The sequence below is a fragment of the Mustela nivalis genome (assembly GCF_964662115.1).
Source record: "Mustela nivalis genome assembly, chromosome: X".
In the NCBI taxonomy this organism is placed as follows: Eukaryota; Metazoa; Chordata; class Mammalia; order Carnivora; family Mustelidae; genus Mustela; species Mustela nivalis.
In genome coordinates, this window is record NC_139040.1 from 54,226,208 (window position 1) to 54,249,954 (window position 23,747).

The 23,747-nt window shown below is 35.0% G+C and overlaps 1 protein-coding gene across 5 annotated transcripts in view; it reads right to left on the reverse strand.

Moving 5' to 3' along the window:
* The window catches only part of DACH2 (dachshund family transcription factor 2), a 904,655-nt gene that overhangs the window by 135,894 nt on the left and 745,014 nt on the right, over positions 1–23,747 (reverse strand). For all 5 annotated transcript variants that reach the window (XM_082715963.1, XM_082715964.1, XM_082715965.1 and 2 more), the window contains one exon: positions 17,710–17,882. In XM_082715963.1, coding sequence (XP_082572089.1) covers positions 17,710–17,882 — 173 coding nt within the window. The remainder of the gene's footprint in view (positions 1–17,709; positions 17,883–23,747) is intronic.

Below are 23,747 nucleotides of genomic sequence, written 5' to 3' on the forward strand. Positions count from 1 at the left end.
GAAGAGGCTGACAGCTTAATAGAATCAGTCATAATACCTGCTCATAGCTTGCAAATACCCTCGAGTAAGAAAATGGATGGTTAGGTTGGAAAATGCAAGGTTTCCAAATTATGTTTGGGCTTGGACTTCTGCCACCAGCCCAAACACACACACACACACACACACACACACACACACCCCAGTTCTCACTCAACTCATCTTTGCCTTATTGTCTTTCTATAGGGCATTGTTTTCTTTTTCAGGTTTATTTAAATTCCAGTTAGTTAAAATAAGGTGTAATATTAGTTTCAGGTGTAGAATTTAAAATAAAGACTCAGCTAGTTATTTTTCAGTGAATTTGAAATTCAGTGAATTTGAATTATCATAAACAAACCTTCTCTGTGTTGATTAATTTTAATACCAGATGTTCACATGCTAATGCCACCAGCCTTGTGACCATTTCCTATCAGTGCATTAATTGCCAGCTGCTCAGTCAAACAAAAAGCAGAGATAATCAGATGATACTAGTAAACAGCTTCTTACTTAAATTTCTCAGATTTGTTATCAGAGAAAACTATGGCACACTGATATTACAGAGTATCCCATGATGTATGGAATTGTTGAATCAGTATACTGTACACCTGAAACTAATGTAACACTGTATGTTAATTAACTGGAATGAAAATAAAAACTTGAAAAAAATGTTTCTCCCACACACACAAAAAATAAGATACTTAAATGTCAAATAAGAAATAAGTTTTTATACCAGTCAGGTATTTTACCTATTTTGCTCTCAGGATTTTGTCACACTCAGTAATATAACTGAAGGATGAATAGCCTTGCAAACCTAATAATCATAATGTAATTTCAAGTTGCTGCTATACCTATATTAGTTATTAGATACAAATCTTACCAGCTGAGCTAATGGTGAAGGAATGTGAGGCACAACAAAAGAATATGTGCTTGGAGTAACATTATTCCCAAACTAATTTTTGACAAAAACAAAACAAAACTCCCTAAAAACAAAAGCAAAAAATATTTGTTTACAATTTGTAATGCCTTTTCCAGTTTTGGAATTAAATTCTGTATCACTCATGATCAGTTATGTTATAAATACTCCCCAAGTGGGTATTAAGGAGGGCATGTATTGCATGGAGCACTGGGTGTGGTGCATAAACAATGAATTTGGAACACTAAAAAAAAATTAATTTGATTTAAAAAAAGAAAGAGTCCCCCAATTTTTATATTCAATAAATCATTATTTTTAATTCACTCATACAACAAACATTGTCTAATGTACCTATTGGGGATGGAAGAAGGTGTACAGATATTTTCACATGGGATGTAAATGTTCATAGTTCAAACTAAAGACTAAATAATCCATACATAAACATCCAAAGATGATTTAAAATAAAATACAAATCAGATCAATTATTATTAGAATAGACATTGCTCTCCAATCCCCCGCCAGATCCCTAACTCTTTTTTATCTGCATGGAGATCAAATCAGCCATGACAAAAGAACAAATGCTCTGTAGAGAGAGGGTCCAATGCCTGTATATGCATCTAATGGTGGGAAAATCCTTGGTTCTGGTACTGATTAGGGTTATACAGAGGAATGTATATAAAGGAAGTTACTTCTTTCTCGGGCTAGTTCTTGTCCATGATATTAGTTTCTACTTATTAGTATCTCTATATGAATCCTTGAGTATAAACATAATAAAATAAAATAAAATAAAATTTGATAATATACACTGATTACTAAATGTCAAACAGTGCTCTAAATGTGTTGACAAGCTTTGTCTCATTTGATGTCATGTTAGCACTATGAAGTAGATACAATTACTCTCACTGTTTCACTGGAAGATGAGACAAACTGAGATACAGGTAGATTAATTTGCCTAAAGTCACATAACAAGGAATGGTGAAACCAGAGCTTAAATATCAGCAGGCAGTCTGACTTCAGAGGTCAGGCTCCTACAAATTAGACCATACTGCCTACAATGAAATCTGCTTCTTCTTTTTGTTTTGTTTTTTATTTATTTGACAGACAGAGATCACAAGTAGGCAGAGATGCAGGCAGAGAGAGAGAGAGAGAGAGGGGAGGAAGCAGGCTCCCCACTGAGCATAGAGCCTAATGCTGGCCTCAATCCCAGGACCCTGGGATCATGACCCAAGCTGAAGGCAGAGGCTTTAAACCACTGAGCCACCCTGGCACTCTTGAAATTTGCTTCTTAATTCATCTAACTTTACTAACAAACTATGATGGTTCTAGCCAGAACCAGTATATAATTCTATAAATTCTTTTGAGGTTGTAGCTTATGTCCATTCCTTTTTTGTGTTTTTGACTAAGTAATGTGACATAGTCCTTTGCCCATATTAAACCTGGTAAAATCAGTGAATTCTGTGTTCTTGCCCTCTTTTCTAACAAAAAAGGATGACAATAATTTAATAAGCAAATAGCAATAACTATACATTTTGGCAAATTGCAAGGCTAATTGCAATATACTTGCTGATTTTTCAGTCTGTATTATCTTTTTCCCCAAAGAATACCAGTGATTTATGACTTTTTGTGGACCCCATTTAATGCTCTAAAACAGTGCTATCCAATAAAGTTTTCTGCAATGATGAAATGTTCTATAATTGTGCTAATATGCTAGCCACAAGTGACATGCGACTATTGAGCACTTGAAATGTTGCTAGTTGCAACAGAGCAGCTGAAGTTTTCATTTTCTTTAATTCATTTAAATTGAAATAGCCACATGTGGCTAATGGCTACTGTACTCAACAGTGTTGTTATGGTAAATATATTCTATGTATCTAAAAGTCATTGTTGGGGTACCTGGGTGGCTCAGTCCACTAAGTGTCTGCCCTCAGCTCAAGTCATGATCCTGGGGGTCTTGGAATCAAGCCCTTCTTGGGCTCCCAGCTCAGCAGGGAATCTGCTTTTCCCTATCCCTCTGCCACTCCCCCTGCTCATGCTTGCTCTCTCACCCTCTCTCAAATAAATAACAAAATTTTTCAAAAAATAAAATTCATTGTTAACTACAATGGTTACATGGTTTACATCCATGGATATGGGGAAATTTATTAAACTATAAGGAAATATATATATATACACACACACACACGTGTGTATGTATATATATAAGCAAATATATATGTATACATATATTTTTTCAACATAGTACATGAGTTCATTTTGTCTATTTAAATATTTAATAAAAATATAAAACTATTAATCCTGCTTATTATCTGTCCACATATATGTATAAATATACGTACATAATATAATTTTAGAAGTATAAACTTCTAAAAGTCTCATCACTTGCCAGATCCCTAAAAAGCTATAGCTTTCTCTTCTACCTGTGAAAAGAAAATTTTAAAAAAGATGACAGAGTGGTGAATAGACAGCCATGTCTATTCTTCTTTGTGTTAGTTTTCACTATTTGAGGGCATTTGAAGGAATCCACACCTGATTACTGAACGTTTCTTACACCGAGTTAGAAATATTTACACACTGGTAGAAGAAAAAGGACCAAATGTAATCATGTTCCTTTCAATTTGACATCAATCCATGTTAAGGTGTTATAATTTCCATTGAGAAACAAACTATGTATTCGTTAATTTTTATAGTTTTCTCAAACTTTTAGTTAATATGTTATTTTGAAGAAATAGAAATTAGTAGATAAACTAGTTTGGAAAGCTTTGTTAGTGGCTATGAAGGGAGATTGGCATGGAGCATTTGATTTGATAAACATTTCACATTTCATATTATGTTTTAAAAAGAAGGTGTTATTTTGGAGACTGTTCAAATGAGGGCCAATTGTTAAGTATTCAGTAATTTTGTGAGCCAGGTGTTAAAATGATGGTAACTTGAAATCAGCCTTGATGGAAATATTTACAACACAGAATGTGGAAAATGATATAAATCAGAGTTTTCTTTTTTCTTTTCTTTTACTTTTTATTTGTTTTAAGATTCATCTTACAGGCACAGCATTGGATGCTGGCCCAAATAAAATAAAATGAAACAAACAATCATTGAATGTTTAAGTTCATTATAGGAATCTGAGGTTTTTATTTCTTTCTAATGTTCAACATTATCTGACTAGGCAAATAAATAAATACATAAATACTATATTTATTTGAGTGTCTGAGCATTCAAAGAAACACAAATAGAGTTTCATGTGATAAAAGTACATATTAAGTACAATGCACTCAATTACAGTTATCTGCCTCCCACATATTTCCTTTTGAATAACCTAAAAATTAGAAATAAATACTGTGCAGTAACAAAACATCTACTATTAAAATATTAAAAAGAGAATGTAGGAAAATTCAAATCATTATCAAGGACAAATTATGTACTATGCAGTGGGTAACTGAACATAATAAAAAATAATGAAAAGAAAGAAAGAAAATATTTTTTAAAATCATTATATGTACTTTCCATTCTTGCTATGATTCAGGAACCTGGGTCTTACAGAGTATAAAACAAACCTCAAAAAACATGTTTTCAACATAGTACATGAGTTCATTTTGTCTATTTAAATATTTAATAAAAATATAAAACTATTAATCCTGCTTATTATCTGTCCACATTAGAATTTAAACCTTAAAAACCACATGATGCATAATAAAGATTCAATCATTGGAAAACAAAAAATATTGATGGACCCACAAACTTTTAAAACTAGGTATCAGTGGCTTATTCTGATTCAATTAGTTAAAAAATGCCAATTGGGTCCACCCAAATTAAAATGAGGAGCTGACATGACCTATACATTAACCTAAACAGTTTTCTTATATAGTCTCAATCAGAAAAAATGTAAGCATAGAAACAAGTGTAAAAAAAAGTGAGATCTATGCTGCCAGAAGGAAAATTGAAGTGCAGAAATATTAAAATAGTTGCTTCGATCCCTTTGTTCAGAAATGCTAAGTGCTGGAAATTAAATACAATTTGTAGGCCAGTCATTTACTAACTTGATAACCACTATTTATCATATAGTTCTAATATTCAAATCACATGCTGTAAGACCAGCTTCCAAAGGAAATTGGGATCACAATCCCATGATCATCAGTGGCAAAGCACAAGTATCAGCTTAACATAAACTATGCTAAGGAAGAGTAGCAGGTGTTTAGAAGGACATGAATCCTTTTAATATCACAGACTGTTGTCCCCCCCACCAGCACATTTTTAAATGATATGGAAAAAATGTAAAGTTTTCCTCAAAAGTAAAAAAAAAAAAGATATATATGTAAATAAGAATAATTGAAAATATGAATAAATCTGGTAGCTATTTTTGTGAACCTTCATAAATTTTAATATAACTAAGTATATATTTTGGGCTTTTGTGTCCTAATCTCTTTCTGTATACATTTCTGATATAAATTTGTTTTTCTGCTGCTGAGTTTTAAAACGCTGAAAATAGGGGTGCCTATTTTCTCAGATGGTTAAGTGTCTGCCTTCAGCTCAGGTCATGATCTACAGGTCTTGGGATTGAGCCCTGTGTTGTTGGGTTCCCAGCTCTGCAAGGAGTCTGCTTCTCCCTCGCCCTCTGGCTCTCCTAACTGGTTGTGCTCTCTATCTCTCAAATAAATGAATAAAATCTTTAAAAAATGCTGAAAATAAGGATACAATGGAAATAGAAGCAGATCATTAACTATAGAGATGATAGCACAGGTGACACTATAATCACATTAGATTGTATATTCTGTGGACTGACTATCTCTCTTAATCATATGTTGAAACTCTATCCTTAATGTGAAAGTATTTGGAAATGGGACTTTTGGGAGATAATGAAGTCATAGGATGAGGGAGCCCTCTGATAGGATTAATGCCCTTTGAAGAAGAGATATGAAAAAATTTGCTTTCTTTCTATCTTTGCCATGTGAGAACACAGTGAGAAAGTGCTCAGCTGCAAGCCAGAAAGAGCGCTCTCACCAGGAATCACAAAGTACTTTGATCTTTGACTTTCCAGTCTCTAGAACTACGGTAAATAAATTTACCATGTTTAAGCCACCTGGTCTATGGTATTTTGTTATAGCAAACCACTGAGTTAAGACAATATAATACACAGCAAAGAGAATGAATCAGGTTATTGTGGTTTTTCCTTAATTCAGAGTGTTTTTCTCAAAAAGAAATCAAATTTCATAATTATAACATTTCTTACAAAATGCTCAATGTTAAATTTTCTGATCATATTTTGGAAGGCCAATTGACTCTAAATGGTCAATATCATATAAAATATATGGTGACCTCAATTCAAATATTTTGGAAAACAATGAGTAATATTTTTAAAATTTCCTTTTTTGTGTGCTGAACTGCCAGGATTAAAAAAACAAAAATCTGTAAATGTGAAAGGGAGGAATATGGTGGTGAAGTAGGAGGACCCTAGGTTCCTTTCATTCCATGAACACAACTAAATAATGATCAAATCATCTTAAATACTTCAGAAATTGACATGAAGACTAACAGAACAAATTCCACCACAACTAAACATGGAAAAGAGGCTACATCAAAGAAAGTAGGGTGCAGAGATGTGGTTTAGGGGAGAAATGGATCCTCGGTGCTACAGAGGGGAGGAACTATGATCACAAGGAGGGAGCATGAGAGACACAAAAAGAATATTTCTCCATAGCCATTGTTCTGGGAAATAAGCTGGCTGATTTCAGTGAGTTCTTACAACCAGTGGGGCCTAAAGCCCTAAAGCTTGGAGTTTTAAAGGTTAGTGGGCTTGGAGGGGATAGAGTCCTGAGGGAAGAGCTCTTCTCCTGAAGAGAAGGAAGGCACACAATCCAGGGTCAGACATCATGGAAAGAGTGATCTGAAAAATGCTGGGAAACACAATGGGGAGATTATTTGCTCTTACTGAGGCATGTCCTGGAGAGTCAGCATTCACAGGGAAGCCTCTCCTGGAACAAAAGAGCTGGCTGGTGCCATCTCCCTCCCCTGCACCTCAATATAAACACAAGGCTACCTGAAGAAAGCAGCCCCAAACCAGCACTGGCTTCCTAATTTGCTTACACAAAGCCCTACCCCCCTTCTGTGGCAGGTCTTCTCTTCTCAGCCAAGCTTTCCTCAGTTCTAGCACAGAGTGCCTGTCCCAAAGAAGCAAACACCCACCCACACCAAGTCTCCCAAGCTGAGAATTCTGCAGGGCCTCAGTTCTGGTAGAAGTGGTGTCAGGTCTCAGTTAACAAGTAGACCAGGGCTCACCTGGTTAAAACTTGACACATTTAGGCTAGGGACCAAATGCTATCTACAGCAGGCAAATAAAGATTATACAGACAACTGACCTGAAAGAAAGAGAATCCAAAAATAAAAACACAACAACAACCACAAAAATAGAGCACGCATAGCACACACAGGAGACACTCCCTGAAGCACCAGGCTGGACACTACATAACCTCTTCTTTATAAGGCCATTGCTTTCAGGAGCAGGAGACATAACTGCCTTTTCTAATACAGAGAATAGCAGAGACTTAGACAAAATGTGAAGATGGGGAAACTCATCCGAAATGAAAGAACAAGATAAGGCCATGGTGAGAGATATAAGCAAAAAAATAAAAGTGACAAGTCTCATTAGGAATTTTTTTTTTCAAAATTTTAATTTATTTATCTGACAGAGAGAGAGATTGAGAATGATCAGGGGGAGGAGCAAGGGGAGAGGGAGAAGCAGGCTCACCATTAGGCAGGGAGCCCAAAATGGGACTTGATCCCAGGACCCCTGGATCATGACCTGAGGCAAAGATGGATGTTTAACTGACTGAGTCACCCAGGTGTTCCTGATTGAGAATTTAAAGTAACAATCATAAAGATACTCACTGTGCTTGAGAAAAGAATAGAAGGTGTCACTGAGACCCTTACCACAGAGAAAAGAGATAAAAATAAATCAATCAGAGATGAAGAATGCAATAAAGATTAAAAACAATCTTGATGCAATGAATAAGAAGCTGGAAGAAGCAGGGTAAATTAGTGACCTAGAAGAGAAAATAATGGAACACAATGATGCTGAACAAAAGAAAGAATGAATTATGGAACATGAGAATAGATTTAGAGAATTCAGTGACCCCATCAAAAATAGTAACTTTTGTGTTAAAGGAGTCCCAGAAGAAAAGAGAAAAGGGGGCATAAAATTATTTGAAGAAATTAAGACTGAACACTTCCTAAATCTTGGAAAGAAAAGAGACATCCAGATCCAGGAAGTACAGAGAGCTCCCATCAAAATCAACAAAAGCAGATTCACACCAACACATATTGTAGTTAAATTTGCAAAATATAGTGATAAGGAAGTAATCTTAAGACCAGCAAGACAAAAGAAGTTCTTAACATGCAACGGAAGACTGAAGGATAGCCAGAGATAGCTCAACAGAAGTTTCTCAAGCCAGAAGGGAGTGGCATAATATTTTCAAAACGCTAAATGAGAAAAATTTGCAGCCAAGAATGCTGTATGTAGGAAAACTATCATTCAGAATAGAAGGAGAGATAAAGTTATCTAGACAAGAAAAAAATAAAGATTTAACAATTGTAAATATTTATGCCCTCAACTTGGAAGTATGCAACTATATAAAACAATAACAAACATAAAGGAAATTATTGATAATAATACAATAATAGGAAGGAAAAAATGTGGCGGAGTAGTAGACCCTATTTCAACCAGTCCCTTGAATTGAGCTGGATATCTACCAGACCATTCTGAACACTCACAAAATCAGCCTGTGATGTAAGAAAATCTATCTGGATCTCTACAAACAATATCTCTGGCAGTTGGTCTCGAGGAATGAAGTGGGGAGCTGGGGAGCCATGATGCTGCAGGCAGCCATCCAAACATAAATGGAAGGGAGAGGGAGGTGCCATAAGTACTGACCCCAGGAAGGTGAAATAATACAGGAGCACAAAAGCATCCCACACTGGAGGCCAGGCACCGACTTACAGACCAATAGCAGAAGAGAAAGGACTTTATCAAGCCCCCCAGATTGAAACCTGGAGCTGTGGGGGCATGTGTGTAAAATGGGAGCAGTAAAAAGTTAAAAATAGAGCTACCCTGTGACACAGCAATTGTTCTACTGGGTATTTATCCCAAAGATACATATGTAGTGAAAATGAGGGGCATCTGCACCCCAATGTTCATAAACAAAATGACCAGATAGTCACACTGTGGAAGGAGCCAAGATGCCCTTCAACAGATGAATGGATAAAGAAGATGTGGTCCATATATACAATAGAATATTTCTCAGCCATCAGAAAGGATGAATACCCAACATTTGCATCAACATGGATGGAACTGGAGGAGCTTATGCTAGGTGAAATAAGTCAAACAGAGAAAGACAGTTATCATATGGTTTCACTTATTTGTGGAACATAAGGAATGGCATGGAGAACATTAGGAGAAGGAAGGGAAAAATGAAGTGGGGGAAACAGAGAGGGAGATGAACCATGAGAGACTAAGGACTCTGGGAAGCAGTCTGAGGGTTTTAGAGAGGAAACAGGTGGGGGGATGGGTTAGCTTAGTAATGGGTATTAAGGAGGGCACTGATTGCATGGAGAACTGAGTAGTATGCACAAACAACAAATCATGGTACACTACATCAAAAACTAATGATGTACTTATGGTAACTAGCATAATATAATAAAGAAAAAATACAATAATAGTAGGGAACTTAAAAACACCCCACTTACATCAATGCACAGATCACCTAAACAGAAAATCAGAAAGAAAATAATGGATTTGTATTACACTAGAACAGGTAGATTGAACAGATATATTTGGAACATTCAATCCTAAAATGAAAAGTACATATTCTTTTCAAGTAAACATGGTACATTTGCCAGAAGATCACACACTAGTCACACATCAAGCTTCAACAAATATAAAAAGAGTGAAGTGATACTATGCACCTTTGCTGACCACAGTGTTATGAAACCTGAAGTCAATTACAAGAAAAAAATGGAAAGACCATAAATACATGGAGGTTAAACAACATGCTATTAAACAATGAATGGGTTAACAAGGGAATCAATTAATAAATTAAAAAAAAACACGGAAAGAAATGAAAATGCAAACACAATTGTCCAAAATCTGTGTGATGCAACAAAGTTTATCCTGAGTGAAGTATATATAGCAATACAGGCCTACATTAAGAAGCAAGAAGAATCTCAAATAACCTAACCTTACACCGAAAAGAGCTAGAATAAGAACAACAAATTAAACCAATAGCCAGTGTAAGGAAGGAAACAATAAACAGAAATAAATAAGCAGAAATAAATGATGTACAAACAAAACAAAACAACAACAACAAAAACTTCACAGAACAGATGAAAAATATCAAGAGTTGGTACTTTGAAAAAGTTCATGAAATTGATACACCTCTAACTCCCCTTAACAGAAAGAAAAGGGTAAGGACCCAAATAAATAAAATCATAAATGAAAAGAGGAGAAATAACAATCAAAATCACAGAAATAAAAGACAATTTAAGAGTATATTATAAAAAATCTATATACCAACAAATTGTACAACCTGGAAACAAAGGACAAATTCCCAGAAATATAAAATTAACAAAGCTGAAACAAGAAGAAATAGAAAACTTTAACATACCAATTGCCAGCAAAGAAATTGTGTCAGTGAAGGTATGTGTTATGGTGAGTGCTATGAAGTGTGTAAACCTGGTGATTTACAGATCTGTCCCCTGGGGCTAATAATACATTATTTGTTAATAAAAAATTTAAAAAAAAGATATTTAGTCAGTAATCAAAAAACTCCCAACATGCTAAAATCTAGGGCCAGGTGGCTTCTCAGGCAAATTCTATCAAACATGTAAAAACAAGTGAATATCTATACTTCTCAAACTTTTCCCAAAAAATGGAAAAGGAAGAGAAACTTCCAAATTCATTCCATGATGACAGCATCACCATGATACCAATACCAGATAAAGACTCCACTAAAAAAGAGATCTACAGCTGAATATCCCTGAAGAAGATAGATGCAAACTTCTCAACAAAATACTATTAAACTGGATCCAACAATACACTAAAAAAAACCTTTCACCATGGTCAAGTGGAATTTATCCCTGGGTTGCAAGGGTGGTTCAATATTCACAAATTAATCAACAAAATGCATCACATCAATAGCAGAAAGAATAAAAACTGTATTATCATTTCAGTAGTTGCAGGAAAAACATTTGACAAAACACAATATCCATTCATGATTTAAAAAAAAAACAAAAAAACTAAAGTTGTAGGTTTAGAAAGAATATTGAGGATATAGAAGGAAACTTGAGGCACCTAGGTGGCTTAGTTGATTGTTTATGACTTGGTTTTGGCTCAAGGCATGATTCCATTAGTCCTGAGATCAAGTCCTGAGTTGGGTTCTCCACTCAAAGGGAAGTCGCTTGAGAATTCTCTTCCTCTGTTTCTCACCCAATTCCCATGCTCTCTCTCTTCACCTCTCTCAAAAAAATAAATATTTAAAATAAAAGAAGAAGGAACATACCTTAACATAATAAAGGCAATATATGAAAACCCACAGATATCTTCATCCTCAATGGGGTAAAATTGACAGATCTTCCTCTACAGTCAGAAGCAAGACTAGGATATCACTATCACCACTGTTATTTAACATAGTACTGAAGTCCCAGCCACAGCAATTGGAAAACAAAAAGAAATAAAAGGCCCAGAAATTGGCAAGGAAAGGGTAAAACTTTTGCAGATGACATGATACTACATATAGAAAAAAATGGGCAGAAGATATGAACAGACACTTCTCCAAAGAAGACATACAAATGGCTCTCAGACACATGAAAAAATGTTCATCATCACTAGCCATCAGGGAGATTCAAATTAAAACCACATTGAGATTCCACCTTACACCAGTCAGAATGGCCAAAATTAACAAGACAGGAAACAACATGCGTTGGGGACAATATGGAGAAAGGGGAACCCTCCTACACTGTTGGTGGGTATGCAAGTTGGTGCAGCCACTTTGGAGAACAGTGTGGAGATTCCTCAAGAAATTAAAAATAGAGCTTCCCTATGACCCTGCAATTGCACTACTGGGTATTTATCCCAAAGATACAAATGTAGTGAAAAGAAGGGCCATATGTACCCCAATGTTTATAGCAGCAATGGCCACGGTCGCCAAACTGTGGAAAGAACCAAGATGCCCTTCAACAGACGAATGGATAAGGAAGATGTGGTCCATATACACTATGGAGTTTTATGCCTCCATCAGAAAGGATGAATACCCAACTTTTGTAGCAACATGGACGGACTGGAAGAGATTATGCTGAGTGAAGTAAGTCAAGCAGAGAGAGTCAACTATCATATGGTTTCACTTATTTGTGGAGCATAGCAAATAGAATAGAGGACAAGGGGAGATGGAGAGGAGAAGTGAGTTGAGGGAAATTGGAAGGGGAGGTGAATCAGGAGAGACTATGGACTCTGAAAAACAATCTGAGGGTTTTGAAGGGGGGGGAGGTTGGGGGAACCAGGTGGTGGGTATTAGAGAGGGCACGGATTGTATGGAGCACTGGGTGTGGTGCAAAAACAATGAATACTGTTACGCTGAAAAAAATAAATAAATTTAAAAAAAAAAGTCTCCACAAAGAAAAAAAAAAACCTGCTAGAAGTGATAAACAGAATCAGAAACGTCACAGTATAGAAAATCAATGTACAAAAATCAGTTTTATTTCTACACAGCAAAAAAATGAAGCAGCAGAAAGAGAAATTAAGAAATCAATCCCAATTACAGTTGCACCAAAATCCATAAGATACCTAGAAATAAACTTGACCAAAATGTGTAAGGCTTGTACTCTGAAAAGAAAACATTGATAAAGATGATACAAAGAAATGGAAAGACATTTCATGCTCATGGATTAGAAGAATAAATATTGTTAAAATGTCTATACTATCTAGAGCACTCTACATATTTTATGCAATCCCTATCAACATACCAACAGCAATTTTCAAGAGCTAGAACAAACAATCCGAAAATTTGTATGGAACCCCAAAATACTCCGAGTAGTCAAAGCAATCTAGAAAAGGAAAAGCAAAAGTGGAGGCATCACAATTCCAGACTTTAAGTTATATTACAAAGCTATAGTGATCAAAAGAGTAAGGTACTGACACAAAAATAATTACATAGATGAAAGAAACAGGAGACAAATCACAAAAATGACCCTACAAACATATGGTCAATTAATCTTTGACAAAGTGGGGAGAAATGAGTAATAAAAAAAGGCAGTCTCTTCAGCAAATGATGTTAGGAAAACTGGACAGCAACTTGTGAAAGAAAGAAACTGGACCACTTTCTCACAACAAACATAAATATAAACTTAAAATGGACTAAAGATCTAAATGTGAGACATGAAACCTAGATTTACCTACAGGTAAACGCAGACAGTAACTTCTTTGACATAGGATTTATCGAATTCTTTCTAGATATGTCTCCTGAGGCAAGGGAAACAAAAGCAAAAATTAAGTATTGGGACTACATCAAAATAAAAGGTTTTACACAGTGAAGGAAAAAATGAGCAAAAGTAAAAGGAAACCTAAGGAATTGGGGAAAATATATGCAAATTACATATCTGATAAAGGATTCCTATCCAAAATATAAAAGAACTTATAAAACTCAACACCACCAAAAGGAATAATCCAATTAAATATAGAGAGAAGATATGAAGAGATATTTTTCCAAAGAAGACATACAGATGGCTAACAGATACATGAAATTATGCTCAACATCACTCATCATCAGGTAAATGCAAATCAAAAGCACAGTGAGATATCTCCTCACACATGTCAGCATGGCTAAAATCAACAATGCAACAAACAACAGTTGTTGGTGAGGATGTGGATGAAGAGAAACACTCTTGTGCTGTTGGTAGGAATGCTAACTTGTGCAGCCACTCTGGAAAACAGTATGGAGTTTCCTCAAAGATTTAAAAATGAAACTTCCCTACAATCCAACAATTGTACTACTAGGTACTTATCCAAGGAATATGAAAATACTAATACAAAGGGATACTTGTACCCTGGTGTTTATAGCAACATTATCTACAATAGCCAAATTATGGAAAGAATACATCAACTGATGAATGGATAAAGAAGTGAAAAAATATATATGTATATATACCGTGATATATTATTCAGCCATAAAAAGATAATGTCTTTTGGAGAAAGACAAAATTCATATGATTTCTCTCATATATGTGATTTAAGAAATAATACAAATAAGCATATGGAAAAAATGAGAGTAAGGCAAACCAAGAAAAAGGCTTTTAAATAGAAAACAAATTGGTGATTACCAGAGGAGAGAGTGGTGGAGGGATGAATTAAATACATGATGGGGATTAAGGAGTCCACTTGCTGTGTTAAGAACTGGGTGTTTTAAGGAAGTGCTGAATCTCAATGTTGTACACATGAAACTAATACTATATTGTTTGTTAACTAACTGAAATTTAAATAAAAACTTCAAAAAATCTGTAAATATAAATAGAGAAGACATGTTTTTATTTGAATAATCCCCATATCCTCCATGTAGTAGTATATGAAAAAGTTTTGATATGTAGTTTTGCCCACTACCTGTAGGATTCTATCGGATGGAACTGGAAAGTGCTCTTCACCAAGAAGCATACTGAAAAATTTCTGCAAAAATATACATCATATGAGGTGTGAAACTTCTGTCCTTATAGCTTAGTATCATATTGAAAACTGTTCTTGAAAGGAGTATTAGAAATTTTAATATATGGCGACTGTGGCCATTGCTGCTATAAATATTGGGGTCGCCAAACTGTGGAAAGAACCAAGATGCCCTTCAACAGACGAATGGATAAGGAAGATGTGGTCCATATACACTATGGAGTACTATGCCTCCATCAGAAAGGATGAATACCCAACTTTTGTAGCAACATGGACAGGACTGGAGATTATGCTGAGTGAAGTAAGTCAAGCAGAGAGAGTCAATTATCATATGGTTTCACTTATTTGTGGAGCATAACAAATAGCATGGAGGACATGGGGAGTTAGAGAAGAGAAGGGAGTTAGGGGAAATTGGAAAAGGAGCTGAATCATGTGAGACTATGGACTCTGAAAAACAATCTGAGGGGTTTGAAGTGGCGGGGTGTGAGAGGTTGGGGGAACTAGGTGGTGGGTATTAGAGAGGGCACAGATTGCATGGAGCACTGGGTGTGGTGCAAAAATAATGAATACTGTTATGCTGAAAATAAAAAGAAAAAAGAAAACAGATATTTTCAAGCATAACAAAAAAATTAACAAATCTAAGGAATTTCATCATAAATTTTGTTTGAAATAAATTAGCAAAAGACAAAAAAAGAAATTTCAATATATGAACATCCAATTGACAATTAATTAGAAAGTTTTTATTATGTCATTCCTTTGAATTATTTCTAAAACTAATAGTTAATTATGTAATAATATTTTTGCAAAAAATAAACAAAACATGGCAACAATATGAAAAGCCTCTCAGTATTCACAGATATCAACTCCTTAAAAACAGAACAAAAGAAAACACTTTTTATTTCCCTAGCATCATCTGATAGAAAACATTTCCCTAGCGCATCTGATAGAAATCTACTTCTATAAATCCATAGAAAAATTTTATCAAAGAGCATTAAAAATAAATGTTTTGTTTTCAACTGACTTTGGTCAAAATAATTATATGAAAGTAGATCCAACTTTTATATTTGGTAAGACCTAAATAAGCATGTTATCTAATAATAATTTTTAAAAAGCAGTACACGATTTTATGTTGTAAAAGTTCTGACTCTAAAGTTGCATATGAAATAGTCAAATTAGCATTAAACAAAAATATAGTTCTCTTGCTTTAATATGTTAAAATGTTTGGATTATTTAAGAGGATAATTATCCTTTCCATTTCCATCATCTTCACCACAAACAATCAAATGCTAGTTATGAGCTCCTCCCTAAGAGCCTCTTCACTCTAAATTCGTGGCAAAGCTACCAAATGTCCCAAGCATTCAACCAAAATGTAGCTGGTTCACTCTGAGTAGTTATAATTAAGAAAACTGAATAAATGCATTATTGAAAAGCTAGAAACATGCCTCTGCTAAAATTACTTTTTCATCATTTCAATGCAAGTACTTTAAACTATACTTGGTTTCTTAATAGTTTTCTAGTTTTGTGTGGGGTCAAATTTACTTAGTAGTCACCCAATTTCAAAATCATGGGATAATTATTCCACCTTTTAAATATGTTGATATGTTTTTTTTTTCTCTCAAAGATAACTGTGTTTCCTGGTTTAGCCTCTGATCAAATATTCAAACAACAAAATTTGGATTAGCTATGATAGACTGATCTATTGAGGGCCACAATCTTTGTAAGAAGATTACTTTTACTTGGCCATGTAAATAAGTATGGAGTTCAATAAAAAATTATCAATTTTCTTGTCCTTTCCTAAAAAGTTTATACCATAAATTTTCCTCATTATTTTAAAAATCCCCAAAAGTGGAAGTTAATTTAAAATGAAACAAATATATCCAGAATCTTGCATTTCCTCTGCATTTCTTTCACATTCCTACATGTACATCTATAACAATCATACCAGTATTGCCAAGGTCCAGTTCCAATCCAACAAATGTAATGCCTTTCGTGATCCTTTCCCCCTCTTTTTGATAAGCCAGGTATAATAACTCCCTCCTCTAAATTCCTATAATACTTGTTGATATTCCTTGTCATTCATAACAGTCTATCTTGTTAGTTTAAGTTAAATGGGTACTTGTTGTTAGTGTCGCATTTAGTTTGTGAGTACTGAAAGTGAAAAACTATGTCTTCTTTACCTATATCCCATGTTGCCCAATACAACATGTATATTTCAAGGGTATAATATTTCTTTCATAAATAAAAGAACAAAGTTACAAGTTAATGGGTTCTCTTATTAACTACACTCTTTTGATCCTACATACACTTATCTCCTTACCAAAAGAAAAATAAATAATAAAGTTCACATGATACTTGGAGAGAGGGCAAGAGGCCTTATGCCAAACTAATAGAAGACATCATGACAGATTATAAAAAATTATTTGTGTTTCCTTACCCAATAATCATGAAAGTTTGGGGAAAAAAGTATTCTAATGTTGATAATGATAATTCTGTAAATTATCATAAATATTTTTTTAATGTTTAACAGTATTTAACCTATATTTTACTCAAATTATCTCTGGATAGCCTATTAAGTAAGTGGGATAGATTATTACTATAATGTTTAGTATACAGTTGAGGAAACAAGCTCTTCATGCAGATTAAATGTTATATCCAAGGTTGCTGAGATAAAGTGGCAGGATCATAATTGAAACTTAGGTCGTTCTGACTACAAGTCCTACGTAGTACCCCAGAACTGCCTCCTAAACATCAAAAAATGCACAGTGTTTACTTTATTTCACTCTAACGATGGTAATCATTTTTGTTCACTATTCTACTGTGCCATTAGTCTTGCTATGCCTCCCACCCACTCTGTTTGTGATTGCAAGACATGAAGCTAGAATTAAAGGTGAGAGCTGTAGTCATGGAATAAAAAGAAACAAACAACAAAACACCTAAGCAGGCCAAGTCAGAAATATAATCAATACTATATGCTAATCAATTGAGTCAATGAGCTGTGTGTTTATACTGAAGATTCAGTGGTATTGCTAATATTTCCTAAAAATTTACATGTAACTAAAACCTGTGTCCTCTTCCAAATCATAATTCTTACCTTTATAACAGAAGCCCCAGCTCTGGAGAGTGGACTGTGAATCTGGGCTGCAGCAGCCATGTTGGCAATAGTGTTGAGATGGTTCATCTGATTCATTGCCATGGCAACTGATGCAGGAGGTAAGCTGACTGGAAGTAGGGGATGAGGCATCATCATAAATGGCAGATCCAGTCCTAAAAGAGACAGTGTCTTTTAAATTATTACATTTAGAAAAGGGAAATCACATCAAAATTGATGCTATGAAATTTTTTTTTTAAGTATCTGAATTCATTCTTGTTGGCTTTTCTTTTAAATCAAATTTAATTATATTCTAGTATCTCTTTGGGCAATTAATGGTACTTAGGATTTAATGTTGCTTTATACTTAAAAAAATATTCCTTTATCCATCAACTTTCATCTCTTCCTTTTTTTTGCTCTCACTATCAAAATATTTATATGACACAATTTGTTTTACCTATAAAAATAAATAAAAATCTTTAAACCAAATATCATTTTGTTTAATAGTAGCTTTCTTTTTAATGTTTAGAAGTAGCTTTCTTTTTAATGTTTATAATATATTGATGTGTTAGTAGCTTCTAACTTAACACCCTCTTTAGAAAATATAGTTGCGGTGCTGGTAAGACAGGATGTAGATTCTCTAGGCTTCAGAATTATTAATAAGACTTGGAATATGTTCTTTTTAAAAGAAGATTTTATTTATTTATTTATTTTAGAGGGAGAGTGTGTGAGTGGGGAGAGAATCTGAGGGAGAGGAAATCTCAAACAGATTGCACTGAGTGTGGAGCCCAATGCAGTACTCAATCTCATGTCCTTGAGATCATTACCTGAGCAGAAACCAAGAGTTTGATGCTTAACTGACTAAGCCACCCAGGTTACCCTTGGAATATGTTCTACCCTTTTAGTTATAATCTCTAAAATGAATGCTGTAGCTCTGATTTTAAACCTTTATCAATGAAGAGTAACTCCTCTACCACCTATTTTCAGTTTAATAACAAATATTAATATCATTGTGTAGTATCTAGAATTCTGTTTGTTTTCTTATGCAAGGTGAAATAGTTTTTACATATTTTTAATTTTAATGAATATTTTTGAAGTATTATCCACATTACAGTTGTGGTAGCTGCAGATATGTCATTATGAAAAGTGTAGCAAGTTAAAATAGTTGTCAACTTACACTTATGAGGTTCGGATTTGTGAGGACACATCTATAGATACTAAGATCACACTGATAAGTAAATGATAGTACTTTACAATGAACTATTGCTTCAACAATAATCTTCACTTTATTTGGGCAGAAACCCAGAAACCAGTAATTTTTAACAGATGTTCTGAAACATCTTTGCCTGTAATTTCCCTAAATTATTACAGATTATAGAAATTTACAATGGACAGTGTTTATGTTGATCTCACACACAACTATCCACTCTTAATAATATTCTTTTATCCTCTTTGTCATCCCCTCATTTTTTTCTTGCTTCGAAGAAAACTGCTAGTGAACAACAATGAATCAATAAGAGGTATTTCCAGAGTGCACCTAAATCTCATTCCTCAAAACAACAGTAACAGTAATACAAATTCTCAAAAAACATAATTTTATGACAAAAAGCAGGCTAGAAAAAAAATGCTGTTACTTGATTTGAGGTCTGTCTCCTGGGCTCAAAAGTGATGGTTAAATTAATGCCATTAACAACAACAATAACAAAATATCAAAGGTATGCAGTACAATAAAGCACACTTAACTCATGCAACACTAAGTGATCATCTCAATTGAATGAATTCCTATATGTAGAGCACAACAGTCACCAATATTTGTGATTAAAAAAAAAACAGCCATTGGAGACATATCTTGAAAGAAGTTGCTGTGGCTGATATCAAAGAGTTTACTGCCTATGTTCTCCTCTAGAATTCTGATGGATTCCTGTCTCACGTTGAGGTCTTTTATCCATTTTGAATTTATCTTTGTGTGCAGTGTAAGAGAATGGTCGAGTTTCATTCTGCTACATAAAGCAGTCCAGTTTTCCAAGCACCATTTATTGAAGAGACTCTTTTTTCCACTGTATATTTTCCCCTGTTTTGTCAAAGATTATTTGACCATAGAGTTGAGGGTCCATATCTGGGCTCTCTACTCTGTTCCACTGGTCTATGTGTCTGTTTTTATGCCAGTACCATGCTGTCTTTGTGATCACAGCTTTGTAGTAAAGCTTGAAATGAGGTAACGTGATGCCCCCAGTTTTATTTTTGTTTTCCAACATTTCCTTACTGATTCGGGATCTCTTCTTATTCCATACAAATTCTTGGATTATTTGCTCCACCTCTTTGAAAAATACCAGTAGAATTTTGATCAGAATGGCATTAAAAATATAGATTGCTCTAGGCAGTATAGACATTTTAACAATGTTTATTCTTCTGATCCAAGAGCATGGAGTAGTCTTCCATCTTTTTGTGTCTTCTTCAGTTTCTTTCATGAGTGTTCTGTAGTTCCTCCAGTACAGATCCTTTACCTCCTTGGTAAGGTTTATTCCCAGGTATCTTATGGATCTTGGTGCTATAGTAAAAGGAATCCATTCTCTAATTTCCATTTCTGTGTTTTCATTGTTAGTGCATAAGAAAGTGACTGATTTCTGTACATTGACTTTTGGGACTTTAACAAAATCAAAAGCTTCTGCACAGCAAAGGAAACAGTCAAGAAAACAAAGAGGCAGCCCACGGAATGGGAGAAGATATTTGCAAATGACAGTAGAGACAAAAGGTTGATATCCAGGATCTATAAAGAACTCCTCAAACTCAACACACACAAAACAGACAATCATATCAAAAAATGGGCAGAAGATATGAACAGACACTTCTCCAATGAAGACATACAAATGGTTATCAGACACATGAAAAAATGGTCATCATCACTAGCCATCAGGGAAATTCAAATTAAAGCCACATTGAGATTTGACCTTACACCAGTTAGAATGGCCAAAATTAGCAAGACAGGAAACAACATGTGTTGGGGAGGATGTGGAGTAAGGGGAATCCTCTTCCACTGTTGGTGGGAATGCAAGTTGGTGCAGCCACTTTGGAGAACAGTGTGGAGATTCCTCAAGAAATTAAAAATAGAGCTTCTCTATGACCCTGCAATTGCATTACTGGATATCTACCACAAAGATACAGATGTAGTGAAAAGAATGGCCATTTGTACCCCAATGTTCATAGCAGCAATGTCCATAGTTGCCAAACTGTGGAAAGAACCAAGATGCCCTTCAATGGACGAATGGATAAGGAAGATGTCGTCCATATACACTATGGAGTTTTATGCCTCCATCAGAAAGGATGAATACCCAACTTTTGTAGCAACATGGACAGTACTGGAAGAGATTATGCTGAGTTAAATAAGTCAAGCAGAGAGAGTCAATTATCATATGGTTTCACTTATTTGTGGAGCATAACAAGTAACATGGAGGACAAGGGGAGACGGAGAGGAGAAGGGAGTTGAGGGAAATTGGAAAGGGAGGTGATACATGAGAGACTATGGACTCTGAAAAACAATCTGAGGGTTTTGAAGGGGTGGGGGGTGAGAGGTTGGGGGATCCAGGTGATGGGTATTAGAGAGGGCATGGATTGAATGGAGCACTGGTTGTGGTGCAAAAACAATGAATACTGTTATGCTGAAAAAAAATAAATTAACTAAAAAAAATTTTGTATGGAATCAGAAGAGACCCTGAATCACTAAGGAAATGTTGAAAAGCAAAAATGAAACTGGGGGCATCACGTTACCTGATTTCAAGCTTTACTACAAAGCTGTGATCACAAAGACAGCATGGTACTGGCATTAAAACAGACACATAGACCAGCGGTACAGAGTAGAGAGCCCAGTTATGGACCCTCAGCTCTATGGGCAAATAATATTCAACAAAACAGGAAAAATATGCAGTGGACAAAAAGTCTCTTCAATAAATGGTGCTGGGAAAACTGGACAGCTATATGTAGAAGAATGAAACTCAACCATTCTCTTACACCGCACACAAAGATAAAATCAAAATAGATAAAAGACCTCAACGTGAGACAGGAATCCATCAGAATCCTAGAGGAGAACATAGGCAATAACCTCTTTGATATCAGCCACAGCAACTTCTTTCAAGATATGTCTCAAAAGCAAAATGAACTTTTGGGACTTCATCAAGATCAAAAGCTTCTGCACAAGAAAGGAAACATTTAAGAAAACAAAATGGCAGCCCACTGAATGGGAGAAGATATTTTAAAATGACAGTACAGACAAAAGGTTGATATCCAGGACCTATAAAGAACTCCTCAAACTCAACACACACAAAACAGACAATCATATCAAAAAATGGGCAGAAGATATGAACAGACACTTCTCCAATGAAGACATACAAATGGCTATCAGACCCATGAAAAAATGGTCATCATCACTAGCCATCAGGGAAATTCAAATTAAAGCCACATTGAGATACGACCTTACACCAGTTAGAATGGCCAAAATTAGCAAGACAGGAAACAACATGTGTTGGGGAGGATGTGGATAAAGGGGAACCCACTTACACTGTTGGTGGGAATGCAAGTTGGTGCAGCTACTTTGGAGAACAGTGTGGAGATTCCTCAAGAAATTAAAAATAGAGCTTCCTTATGACCCTGCAACTGCACTACTGGGTATTTACCCCAAAGATACAGATGTAGTGCAACGAAGGGCCATACATACCCCAATGTTTATTGCAGCAATGGCCACAGTCGCCAAACTGTGGAAAGAACCAAGATGCCCTTCAATGGACGAATGGATATGGAAGATGTGGTCCATATACACTATGGAGTATTATGCCTCCATCAGAAAGGATGAATACCCAACTTTTGTAGCAACATGGATGGGACTGGAAGGGATTATGCTGAGTGAAGTAAGTCAAGCAGAGAGAGTCAATTATCATATGGTTTCACTTATTTGTGGAGCATAACAAATAACATGAAGGACAAGGGGAGATGGAGAGGAGAAGGGAGATGAGAGAAATTGGAAGGGGAGGTGAACCATGAGAGACTATGGACTATGAAAACAATATTAGGGTTTTGAAGAGGCATGGGGTGGGTGGTTGGGGGAACCAGGTGGTGGGAATTAGGAAGGACACAGATTTAATGGAGCACTGGATGTGGTGCAAAAACAATGAATACTGTTATGCTTAAAAGAAATAAATTTTTTTTTAAAAATGGCCTCTGCACGCTCTTTTAAATTACAAGTGTTTCAATTAGCCTTCCAAAATTACTTTGATGTATATTCATTTTATACTATACTCCGCATATGCTTTTGTTATAATGATATTACATAACACATATTAAATTAATCACTGTTTATCTTTTCTCTAAACCTTATTTGATGTTCAACATAATACTAATCAATGATTTAAATAGGTTTCTATATAAGGCTCTCATTTATCCAAGATAATTATAGATCTCATGGTTTCTTTGCGTACTCAGAGTTTTCGTAGAAGATTGATCAAGCTGTCAATGAAAAGTAGCCATTCGTTCCTCCCTTTATTACACAAATGCTTAAATAAGCCTCTATTCAATTTACTCTTCCATTAACAGTGTAATAATCTGTCCTTAGTTCTCCAAAGATTTTCAGCATCATTCAGACACCAACTGGCCATATCAAGTCATATGATTACTTAAAGTCCAATTGACATGGAAACTAAACAATGACTACAAAGAGAATTTAACAGCCTGTTGACAGTTTAAAATATGATTAATTAAACATTTCAAAAGACTATGAAGGACCTAAAAGTTACACTTCCAGATCATGACCTGCAATAATTGTCAATTGATTATAATACCCTAGACTCTAAGCTAATATTGACATCACTGGCTAGTTTTAGTGACCTCACATGAGCTCCACATGTAAAGCATATGCAAATATTGAATTATAAGTAAACATTTTTCTAAATTTGAAAACATTAAATTAAAAGCCATTAAAAGTACAGCACAATCTAACAATCTGGCTCATTTGGTAACATGCCAGAAATGTATAGACTTTTTTTTTAAATTAACAT